The 12,508-nt window shown below is 45.5% G+C and overlaps 1 protein-coding gene across 2 annotated transcripts in view; it reads left to right on the top strand.

Moving 5' to 3' along the window:
- Positions 1 to 3,251: 3,251 nt before the first annotated feature.
- The window catches only part of BMERB1 (bMERB domain containing 1), a 138,882-nt gene continuing 129,625 nt past the window's right edge, over positions 3,252 to 12,508 (top strand). The window contains exon 1 of one of the 2 annotated variants that reach the window (XM_047779151.1): positions 3,252 to 3,542. In XM_047779151.1, coding sequence (XP_047635107.1) covers positions 3,437 to 3,542 — 106 coding nt within the window. In that variant the 5' untranslated portion in view covers positions 3,252 to 3,436. The remainder of the gene's footprint in view (positions 3,543 to 12,508) is intronic. The other variant, XM_047779149.1, reaches the window with a different exon arrangement.

Below are 12,508 nucleotides of genomic sequence, written 5' to 3'. Positions count from 1 at the left end.
TTTGCTATTATGATTATATTTTAGATTTTATTAATAATTATAGAAATATGACTATTCTTAATACCTTATTTGGGGATTTTCTTGCATTTATTTATTTATTTGCTTTTTAGGGCTGCACATGTGGCATATGGAAGTTCCCAGGCTAGGGGTTGAATCAGAGCTGCAGCTGCTGGCCTACGCCACAGCCACAGCAACATGGGATCTGAGCCACGTCTGCAACCTACACCACAGCTTACGACAACCTCGGATCCCCGACCCACTAAGTGAGGCCAGGGATCAAACCCGCATCCTCATGGATACTTATTGGGTTCATTTCTGCTGAGTCACAACAGGAACACCCGTTGCTTGCATTTTTATATAGATAATTGTATTGTTTGCAAAAGAAAGCTTTGTTTTCTTCTGTTTAAATTCTTATGCCTCAATTATTTTCTTATTCTTTCCTAGGCTAGGTCCTCCCAGAAGTGGGAATTAGAGCCACCTTGTTTTTTTCCTGACCTTAATGGGGATGCTACTAAAAGTTCAACAGTAAACATGATGTTTGCTGTTGCTTTTTGATAGTTATTTTCTAGAAAGTTAAAAAAAATAGTCTTCTATTCTTCTTTGCTAAGAAAAGAATAGACATATGTAACTCCTAATTTTTTCAAATGCTTTTTCTGTATTCATTGATATAATCAAACAACTTTCTCCTTTGATATGTTACTATGATATATTATATAAATAGGTTTTCTGATATTGGGCCATTACTCCATTTTGGGAATAAACCCTATTTGTTCATGATGTATTTTTATTTAGATTTTTTGTACCCGTGTTCATAGGTGAGCTCACTTTAGCTTTTTTTTACTGTACCATTTTAATCTGGTTTTGCTATCAACATTCTACTATCCTCATAAAAGGAGCTCTGAAACAATTTTTATAAATTAAGGATTGTCTGTCATTTGTTAAAACTCACCTACAAAACTATTTGGGCTTGCTGCCTTTGTGGGACTGAGGATAAAAACAAATTTCTATATGAACAATTAGGTTTTTGTAATGGTTATTGATCTGCTTTTTTATTTCTTAGATACATTACGATGGTTTGCTTTTTAAAGAGAATTATCCATTTCCACTGTTTTAACAGATCTTCCTATATTTGTATTATGTCTCTCTTGTCATTCTTAATATTACTCATGAGTTATTATTTTGATGTGTCTTGGAAGGTTCACCTTCTTATCAGCCTTTCCCTCCAAAGGAATCAGCTTTTGGTTTCTTCATCTTCTCTACTGCTCTTTGGGTTTTCTATTTCCTTCATTTACTCGCTTATCATTATTGTTTTCTTTTTCCTACTTCACTAAGGTTTTATCTGTTCTGAGTCTTTTCAGTTGAACACAGAACCTTTTTTTTTTTTTCCCACCAGTTCAACCAGTTTTAAGTGTATAGATCAGCAGTATTAAATGTAGTCCCATTTTGGTGCATCCATCACCCCCATCCATCCTCATAACTCTTTTCATCTTGTAAAACTGCAAATCCATACCCATTAAACAATAACTCCCCATTCTCCCCTCTCCCATCTCCTGGCACCAACTATTTTTCTTTCTTTTCTTTGTGTGTGTGTGGTTTATTTATTTATTTATTTTTTGGCTTTTTAGGGCCACACTACTGCATATGGAGGTTCCCAGGCTAGGGGTTCTATCAGAGCTGCAGCTGCCAGCCCACGCCTCAGCCACACAACACCAGATCAGAGCCACATCTGTGACCTACACTACAGCTCATGGCAACGCCATATCCTTAACCCACTCAGCGAGTCCAGGGATTGAATCTTTAACCTCATGGTTCCTAGTTGGATTTGTTTCTGTTGCGCCATGACGGGAACTCCCCCCATTTTACTTTCTGTTGCTGCAATTTTGACTACTCTAAGCACCTCATACTTATATGTATTGTATACATAACGATAATGTATATATTAATTGTAATGTGCCTGTCTTTTTGTGACTGGCTTATTTCACTTAGTATAATGTCCTCAAGTTGCATCCATGTTCTAGTACAGAATCCTCTTCCCTTTTTAAGACGAATAGTTTCCACTGTGTGGAAAGACCACATCTTACTTATCTCTTCATTCTAAATTGTTTTAATCTTATGGGTGTTTTGTTTTGGTTTGGTTTGGTTTTTTAGGGCCACACCTGTGGCATATGGAAGTTCCCAGGCCAGGGGTCTAATAAGAGCCACAGCCACAGCAACGTGGGATCGAAACCCTGTCTGCTACCTACACCACAGCTTGCTGGCAATGCCAGATCCTTAGCCCCACTGAGCGAGGCCATGGATTGAGCCTGCAACCTCACAGATACTGGTCAGATTCATTTCCGCTGCATCACGAAGGGAACTCCCCAGATGACATGTCAAAAACAACAACCAACAACAAATAAACACCCCATGTCTTACAGAGCCTTCCCTCCCCCCTCAATAGAAAACTACATATCTGGGCAGCCAGGAAGGTCAGTACAATAAAGAGGCTAAGTCTAGATTCACATGCTGACCAGACCACTTGATGAGAGGAGGAAGTTGTGCAAATAATCTATCTATCTTCAATTTCATCTGCTATAAGACAAAGCTAACGAATTAGCATCCGTTTCACACAGATATTGGGGCATGTTTAGCTTCCAGTTGTCATTCAGGAAATATTACTATTCTGCTGATTACTTTGTACTTTTAATGCTGTCATGATTTGTTAAGATAAACCTCTGTCTGGGTTTGTGGAAAGTAGAGACCCATGTTCCAAACAGCTTTGTTACACTTGTGTCCAAAACGTTTTCATGTCTCTCTCAAGTTCATGCAAACAGGTACAGAGTCGACACCGGCAATGGCAGACAAGACTGTCTCACTTCATGTTCAAATTCAAAATACACACAAATGCAGACGACAGAGATTCTCACAAAAACGCACTCATCCAAGCACAGAACCCACAGATCCAGGTCCACACTCCTGCTTCTGCACACTCCCTACAAAGATGGATCCATCGCCCACAGATGCGCTCACAAATCCCACTCAAAACCTAGCAGCACGCTGACATACCACAAGCCACTCTCAGTGTCAGCCCCATGCAAAGCATCGCCACCTGCTCCAGGATGGGCTGCTGCCTTGTTTTCCCTTCCTTTGGATTGGTTCTATTTTAGTTGTTGTTTTTGTTGTTCTTCGTAGAGTTGTCATCTGCCCCCTTTCTCTCTACCCAGCCCCCAAAAGCCCCGCCCCAAACGTCCATTGCGCATGCGTTCTGTAGCCAGCATCCTTCCCCTCCGAGGTACCAGTCCGCGCTCTCCAGCCCCGGCGGCGGCGGAAGAGATGGAGTCGCGTCACGAGCGCCCGGCCCCTTAAAACGCTGCTGGCTGGAGCCGCCTCCCTGCCTGCAGCCCGCGGCGGGGATGGAGTAGAGGGAGACCCGTTGACCTGCTCGCGGGGATCAGCGATGGAGTTAAAGCAATCTTTGTCCATCCATCTGGAAGCTGAGAAGCCTTTGAGGCGCTATGGAGCGGTGGAGGAGACGGCGTGGAAAGCGGAGGGACTGGGGAGAAGTGAGTACTCGAGCGAGGAGTGGGACAGTTGGGGATCCGTGCGCGGGAGCTGGTGGTCTCCGGAGCGCAGGGGTGGTACCGAGCGGACCAAGGGACGCGCCCCCGCAGCGGGGTTTTCTGCGCTGGGGGGATGCGCATCGCTGCGACGCGCTCTCCCGCGAACAAAAGGGGGACCCACCGGGCTGGGTTTCACCCGAAGGCTCCGGAGTCGCTAGGCAGCTAAGCCAGGAGCTCGGGGTGGACTTGAGAGTCCTGGATCCAAGCTCGCACTTGGTCTTGGAAAGTAGGGTCTTTCCCACAGCCGAGGGAGGATGGTCTTTTCTCTCTCAGGGATGCCCTAGGACGCTGGAGCCGTTGGACCATCCTGGAAAGCGCCCACGTCCCTGGAGAGGGGGGAGTGTCCGCTGGGTTTCTGCTTTTGCTTCTCTCCCGGCGCGAGGTTCGGGGCACACCTGAAATTCCCAGCGTTTCTTCCCCCGCCTTCTCCAGAGTCGCGAGTGGGAGGGAAAGGGTTAGGGTTAGGGTTGACCCTGTGCACGCCCTTCTTTCTCGCTTGACTCTGGTTTGGGTACAGTCCTAGAAGGCAGTTCTGAAACGGACAGACTGCATTTGCTGGTTCTCCCTACAGTATTTGGGGGTCAACAACGTCTACAAATAAACGAAGGAATTTTGTTTTTAATGAGTAGGATGCTGTAGTTGAAACTCCTGCCCTCAAAGTATAGAGGCAGCTGCAGGGGCCCCAGGGTCACCCACCCTTTCTGCAAACCCAGGGCACTTCGCGGTTCCCCGGCGCCTGCACTGTTGGCTTCACCTCGCCTTCTCCTTCTGGGCTGGGAAGGGCCCTCTCGCCCTTCACAAGGACCCTCAGCTTCCTGCCTTGGCTCTGAGCTATGTTGGACCAAAGTATTGCGAATACGCTCTTTTCTTGTCTTCACCTGGTAGAAGATTGTGTGTGTGTGTGTGTAATACCTGTAATTACTAAATTCAGAAAGCCTTCCTCGAATGGCTCAGTTGTACTCTGGTTCTCACGGGTTCAAGTAGAAATCACAATCAGATGTCTTAGTTCTGCACCTGGAACCCAAAGTGTGCATTCCTTTTTTTTTTTTTTTTTTTTTTTTAAATCTGAGTCCTTCCTCCTCTTTCATCCTTTCAAAGCTCTTTGGCTTTGGTACTTGGGCATGACACCGGGGCTGAGGGTCTCTGGTGTTCCTGCAAGCTCAAAATAATACCCATAATGGCTGCCTTTTGTTGATAGATTGCCATGTATTAGGTCTTGCCTGTGCTAAGAACTTTAAATGCCTCCTCTCATTCAATCACTGCAGTGACCTCATTGAGGGGAATATTATGACTTCGGGCTCCCCTTACATAGATGGAGAAACTGGGGCTTGTTAGGTGTTAGGATTTAAATGGCAGAGCCAGGATTTGAATTCAGGTTTGGTGGGCCCCTCAAGCTCCTCTCTGCTTTTAACAGGAAGTTGTATTGCTTTCCTGTTTTCAGGAAGCTTTCTAAATCTGTGAAGAGGATCCCAGAACACGTTGGGTGATTTTATGAGTATCTAGCAGCCTGTTGGTCTCTGGAGCTCACAGTGGCCCTGAAAGAATGCTGGGTCCATGCAGACTAAAAGCTGTACTCACAGAAGCCCTGGATTTGAATCCTTCCTCTCCCCGCTAGCTGGCTATGTGACCAAATTTGTGACTAGTCATTTTTCAAGCCTCACTCTGCCTCCATTCTCTGAAATGGAGATGATAATGGTACCTACCTGCTAGCTTCATTGTGACTATTCAGTAAGATAGTGTGTGTAGAGCTTAAGATAAGTGCTCAATATATTGGCTGCTCCATTATTTCCTGACTACATCTGTTGAAGGAACTCACTTTTATCCTTTGCAAAGAATTACAGAAAGGGACTCCCTGGACTAAAACCGCAATGTTGGTCTCTAATTTATAGGTTTTTATCTTCTCACTATTTTATTAGGGAAATTTTCAAGCATGCAGACCAACTGCTGTGAATACCCAATTTATAGCGTTTTAGCCCCTGAAGTTTTTGTACTTCCAAGTCTCAGGCTGCAAGCTGTTAAACGCTTGGCAGAAAAGGCTTTCTTATCCTTTCTGTTCCAACCATCAGAGACCGAGCCTTGCTTCCTGTTCAGATACAAGGCCAGTTTCTGATCTGCTTTTGGTGTGAATCCCCACAATTTTTTTTTTCATTTTTACCTGCTCAAACTCAAAATCTTTTTTTTTTTTTTTGTCTTTTTAGGGCCGCACTGAGGCACATGGAGGTTCCCAGGCTAGGGGTCCAATCTGGCCTACATCACAGACAGAGCAGTGTCAGATTTGCGACCTACACCACTGTTCATGACAATGCTGGAGCCTCGTCCCACTGAGCGAGGCCGGGAATCAAACCCATGACCTCATGGATGCTAGTCGTGATCGGGGCCAGGGATTGAACCTGAGCCATGACGGGAGCTCCCCAAACTCAAAATCTTCTGAAAGCATTGGTGGAGAGTTTGACTTTTGAATCTTCAATGTGGAATTGTTACCTTTAGCAACTTTTATTTCTAGATACTTATCTGCAGCCTGGCGTTTTCTTTTTTATTAAAGTGGCTTTTTTGGAGATGCTCTCTCAACTCCCAAGGGATCTGTGAATCCATCCCGGGACATCTGGTGCCTCCATTTATTTATTAATGAAGTGTGAAAATTAGTACTATTGTTTCTGTGGCATAACATTTGCCAAGCCAGTGTCACTATGCATGAAATGCTAGAGAAAAAGAGAAGCCCATTAAAAAGACACGCTTTGTTTAACTTTTACACATATTTAAATATTTTACATTAAACACTGAGTAGTGTTACTTAAAGACTTGAAAAGGGAGAAAAGACTGCAGAACCAATAATTTTCAATTAAGGTTGTATTAACTGCTGTCTTTTGAATTAACTGATTTTAAATGTAGTTTTTATTTTTATTTATTTTTTAAGTTTTTTGGCTGTATCCATGGAATGCAGATGTTCCCGGGGCCAGGGATTGAACCTGAGAATTGTAACTATAGTTTCGCAGTAAAAGATACATACAGTATAGCAGCCAAGAATGGAAGTTTGAAATCAGGTGAAATGGATCCAGACCAGCTGTAACACTTTGTTGCTTTTGTTTGCAATTGCTGGGAAAATTGCTGAATTTTTCTGTGAGTCACCTGTTACATGGGTATACGTTGGTTTGAAGCGTTGGGAACTTCTGAGTAAAATCTGAAACTGGCAAGAAGAGACTAAAGAAAGAGTCAGTCACTCCAAATTGATAGGTGGCACATTTAACAACTCGGGAACTTGCACATAAGGCTTGTTTTGGGCACCGCACCTACCGTCCAGAATCTCTGTAGTTTCTAGAGGTCTTTATTATTTTGTTTCTATTTTTTTATTGTTGTCTTTTTGCCATTTCTAGGGCCGCTCCCGTGGCATGTGGAGGTTCCCAGGCTAGGGGTCGAACCGGAGCTGTAGCCCCCGGCCTACACCACAGCCACAGCAACTCAGGATCTGAGCTGCGTCTGCAACCTACACCACAGCTCATGGCAACGCCGGATCCTTAACCCACTGAGCAAGGCCAGGGATCAAACCCGCAATCTCATGGTTCCTAGTCAGATTCGTTAACCACTGCCCCACGATGGGAACTCCTTATTATTTTGTTTTTTTTAGGGCCGCACCCACAGTGTATGGCGGTTCCCAGTCTAGGAGTTGAATCGCTGTGGCAGCGATGACGGATCCTGAACCCAGTGAGCAAGGCCAGGGATAGAACCTGCGTCCTCATGGATACTAGTCAGATTTGTTTCTGCTGAGCCACGATGGGAACTTTTTCTAGAGGCCTTAATAGGATTCATGGTATATCCCATCCGAATGGTCTCAGCAAAACCTTACTCTCTCAAGGCTGCAGCCTCAATCCAGCTCCTGGCAAGAAGAGTGGGTGGAATGTACATTGCAAGGATGAATGGGGGTAGGGGCAGTGAGGAGCCTCCGAGTGTCCCGGTCCAGCTGCAGAGTCAACCAGTGGACACGCCCTTTTGATGATCTCCTCCAAAAGGTTAATAAGAACCACTTCTGGCTGTTGGGAGGCTTAAGTGAGACCATGGATGTAATGCATTGAGCACAGTGCCTGGCACACAGTAAGCCCTCCATCCATGCTGAATGGTTGTCACAATAGGATGTAAGCCGATGGCGCCCAATAGAATTGGGGGAGATTATTCCAGCCTACCAGTTTGTCCTTGCATCCTTTTTTTTTTTTTTTTCAAATTCCAGGTAATGATTGCATATTTACCACCTTCTTCCTCTCGCGAAGGTGTGGGAAATGGCTTTTGCACCTGTGAACTGGAGCTTGGCATTTGCCATCTGCCTCTGCAGGGATTGAATGGTGAGCCGCTGCAGCTGCCCACCCTCAACACCCCCTGAAAGAGCTCAGGGTGGAGATGGGGAGGGAGGCCCTCTGGGCTCTGGGAACACTGGCAGGACAGGTGTTCAGACCAACATCTTCAGGAGGGAGTTCCCGGTGTGGCGCAGCAGAAACGAATCCGACTAGGAACCACGTGGGTTAAGGACCTGACGTTGCCGTGAGCTGTGGTGTAGGTCACAGACATGGCTTGGATCCCTCATTACTGTGGCTCTGGCGTAGGTGGGTGGCTGCAGCTCCAGTGAGACCCCTAGCCTGGGAACCTCCATATGCTGCAGGTGCGTCCCTAAAAAAAAAAAAAAGAAAAGTATTTTCAGGAGGAGATTTTATGCGCTCCATTCTTACATCTCCTCATATCTAGAAAAGCACTGAAATCCTTCATGGTGATGTCTGCCCTTGGGGACGAGGAATAACCTTCACGAGACCAGCAGTGACCTTGTGCAAAACGTGTGCTTCGCTGCGTGGACGTCCCCCTTCCCCAGAATCACATATATCCTGACATTTTCCCCTACCTCCTTGGCACAGTGTTTCAGAGCTATCTGAAATGCTGCCTCCCTGGCTAGAGTCCTCCTTTTGCCCCACATAAAACTTAACACTCAGCTTTTAGGCGGTGCATATTTTTGAAATCAGTGTGCCCTAGGAAACCACCTAGTATTTTCTCCTTTGAGAAAGCGTCAAAGCAGCTGCTCCCATCCACCTTTGATAGCATTTTTTTCGGCTGGAAGTGAGTAGTTTTTTTTTTTTTTTTTTTTTAACTCAGTTGGAAAATGCCTAGTGACATTTCAGGGTGGTTAGGTACATAAAAATATTGCTTTCACCCAGCTGTAATTAATTGAGGGAGACACACAGACAAGGTGCCTTTTGACAAAGCGCAGAGCTTTTTATAAGCCTGGTTGTTAGTGGTTGTGGCTGTTTCTGGAAAGAGAGGAGTGTGCCTTAAAACATGATGAAGGTGTTGGATGGGGAAGCGTGGGGGGGGGAGGGTGGCACAGCCGGTAGGAGATGCCAGGAAAGGTAACAGCATTGGCAGAAGCATAGAGCTAGAAATAAATGTGCCAGGAGCAGGAGATTAGAATAAAGTGGAACGTTCCAGCGACCATCCTTCTATGAGCCCAGGAGAGGTGAGGGTTATTTAGAAGTCCAAGGGTGTGTGCTGACTGGCAAGCAGATCATTAAACTGGCTTGTGTTTCAGGTTTAATAAACAGCATGGAGACGGAAATGATGGGAATTGCTGGTGTTGCCTCTGTCCACTGGTGCCGAATAGAAACGCCCAGACAGTTTTGGATGGAGAAAAAGAAATAGCTTCTATTGCTTTGCCAGGCAAAGGAGGGCACAGCGGGCTAATGCCTTAAAGACTGTGTCCCCGCTTTGGGGAGGAACCGCAGGGGGTTTTCTAGTCTAAAAGGAGAAAAACAGGTTTCAGATAAGAATCAGGGTGGGGGCAAACATGCATTCTTCTATCTTAGTATCTTGATCATGGAAGCTGGTGTCAGGAGATCTTGGCATGATTCTGGGGGTGGTCTTCTGGGTGGTGGCATCTTGCTTTTTCCTAGAATAAAAATACTTGTGAAAAGGGGAGTTCCCATCGTGGCACAGGAGAAACGAATCCGACTAGCGACTAGGCACCAAGAGGTTGCAGGTCCGATCTCTGACCTCGCTCAGTGGGTTAAGGATCAGGTGTTGCCGTGAGCTGTGATGTAGGTCAAAGACGAGGCTCGGATCCTGTGTTGCTGTGGCTGTGGTGTAGGCTGGCAGCTGTAGCTCCAATTCGACCCCTAGCTTGGGAATCTCCATATGCTGCAGGTGTGGCCCTAAAAAGCAAAAATAAATAAATAAATAAATAAAGCAAAAAAACAAAACAAAAAAAAAAAACAACACAACAAACTTGGAGAAGGGCACGTGGAGCAGAGATTAGGACAAACTAGGAAAGTTCCTGAACAACATCATGTGTTTATAATCTAACCCACAGGCAGTTGTGCTCAGGGTGCCTCAGCTTCAGCTCACAGGTGATTGTGTGTTTAGGGTGCAATCCGGTGAGGGAGAAGCACAAGGAAGGGCTCCAAGCTGTTCAGTTTTAAAGTTTTCATTTCTAAAAGAGGCATAAGGAATCTGACTTCTCTTAGGTGTATAAGATGCCTTCTTCATTATGTGTATCTCTTGAGAGGGAACCAGGCTCCTGCCCCAAGGCTGTACTGTTGTTTCTGGACGGTTCCTCCCTTGTCTCTGCATCCCCTCCCCTCCCTGATCAGCAACTGTCTGCACCTGCCCCTTGGAACTCAGGGAAGGCCATGGGGGCTGAATGAGGCCCATGTCCTAAGGACAAGAAATTGGGGACACAGAAAGGCTTTTGTGCCCAGGAGCCCCACAGGGCCCTGTGTGGTTTCGTTGGCAATCTATATAAGAGATTCTTGGGAGGGATTGTGTGTCACGTTTGTGTTAATTTCATCTGTTTGATTTCAAATGCTAATTTTATTCTTTCCATTTTATATTGCTTTTAGCCTTATTTCTCTTTTCTTATTACAGAAATAGTACATGCACTTTATAGGAAATTCACATTCATCTGAAATATAAAAATACAAAGTGAAAAATGACTAGAATCTGTTCCTTCTCCATTTATTCATTCAGTAAATAGCTATTAACTGCTTTATAAGTGTCAGGCATTGTTCTAGAGGGTACGGATATACAGTGTGGAGCAAGCTTTCTGCCAGCATGAACTTCTGTTTAAGGGAAAGCAGGCAATGAGCTGGGAGCAAAGGTGTCAGATAGTACATAAGCCAACAAACAATGTTGCTCAGGTAATGAGGTTTACATGCAAATTAATAGGGGAGGGATATTTCGTCCCCTATTCTAAGGAGGTGACATTTTGCCATGTTAATATCAGGGATCTGGGCAGCAAATGCAAAGGCCCATGGTAAATTAGAGGAAGAGACAGAAGGTCAGGGTGGCTAGAACCCAGAGAATCAGGCTAGAGAGCAGAGGTCAATCAGAGAGGAACCAGACAGGGTAGGACCTTACAGGTTGTGGTGAAAAGGAAAGTACAGATTGTATTCCCATTGCAGGAGAAGCTGCTGCTGATTGTTAAGCTGAAGACTAACATGAGCTGGGTTTTTTTTTTTTTTTTTTTTAATTCCTTTTTAGGGCAGCACCTGCGGCATATATGGAGGTTCCCAGGCTGGGGGTTGAATCGGAGCTGAAGCTGCCAGCCTATGCCACAGCAATACCAGATCCAAGCCATGTCTGCCATCTACACCACAGCTCACAGATCCTTAACCCCCTGAGTGAGTCCAGGGATCAAACCCGTAATCTCATGGATACCCGTCGGGTTCGCTACCGCTGAGCCACAATAGGAACTCCTACTCATTATTTTAAGTTCATTTTTTAGAAGCATTTCCTTCTTATGTGTCAATGGAAGGGAAAATAAGTATGCCTATTTTTGGTCTCTGATTAATTATTAAACTTATTAATAATAATAGTATTTAATGAGTCTTAGCCATGAACTCAAGCTTATTAAATTCTAACAACTCTGTTAGGTCAGCAGATTATTATTCCCTTTTTTTTTTTTTGTCTTTTCTAGGGCTGCACCTTCGGCCTATGGACGTTCCCAGGCTAGGGGTCTATTTGGAGCTGTATCTGCCGATCTACACCACAGCCACAGCATTGCCAGGGCTGAGCCACTTCTTTGACCTACATCACAGCTCACGGCAACGCCAGATCCTTAACCCACTGACCAAAGCCAGGGATTGAACCCGAAACCTCATGGTTCCTAGTTGGGTTTGTTAACCACTGCGCCACAAGGGGAACTCCAGATTACTATTCCCTTTTTAGAGATGGAGAGACTGAGGCATAAGGAGGTTAAGAAAGCTGAAGGTCACGAAGCTAGTGGCACTGGAGCCTGACTCTAGCTCCCCGTGACTCAAAATGTTCCTCGCTGATGTCTGTTATTCCCGGCACCTGGCTGGATGTTGCCACGATTAGAGAGGAAATAAGACTTAAGCTCCCAGGCTTAGGATGCTTACAGATTTGGGAAGTGGAGGGGCCACACATGTGAAGAGCACCATGATTTTCATGTATAAACCAGGATAAGCAGCATGAAACAAACACTCAGTGGAGGCAGAGGTTGGAAGTGAGTAGAAGAAGAGATAGGTTCTCCCCGGGGGGCTCCAGCATGGTGGCAGGGATGGGTGTTTGCGCTGCACCTGAAGCTGAGCGAGGTTTCCATGGGTGAAGAGAGGGGAAAAGGACATTGCAGGTGAACCGCCAGCCCCAGGCGGGGAGATGAGGCTCCCAAAAGCTGAGTCCGTGCACCAGCTATTTTTTTTTTTTTCCTTCCTGTTCCTTTTCCCCTTGGAAAAGGAACAGGGCCTGTCTGGTTCACTCATGTGACTCACCTGTTACCTGGATGATCCTGAGGGCTGGGGATCAGCACAGGTGGCAGCTCTTTTAGGGTAGCCCATCAGAGCATCACTCCCAAAGCTCCCCCCAAGGGCACTTATTGAACAATCCATCCCTCCCTTCACTATCCGCTTACTGTTCACTTGAGC

The sequence above is a fragment of the Phacochoerus africanus genome, chromosome 5 (genome assembly GCF_016906955.1).
Source record: "Phacochoerus africanus isolate WHEZ1 chromosome 5, ROS_Pafr_v1, whole genome shotgun sequence".
NCBI lineage: Eukaryota > Metazoa > Chordata > Mammalia > Artiodactyla > Suidae > Phacochoerus > Phacochoerus africanus.
This window is presented reverse-complemented; position numbering and strand designations above follow the sequence as displayed.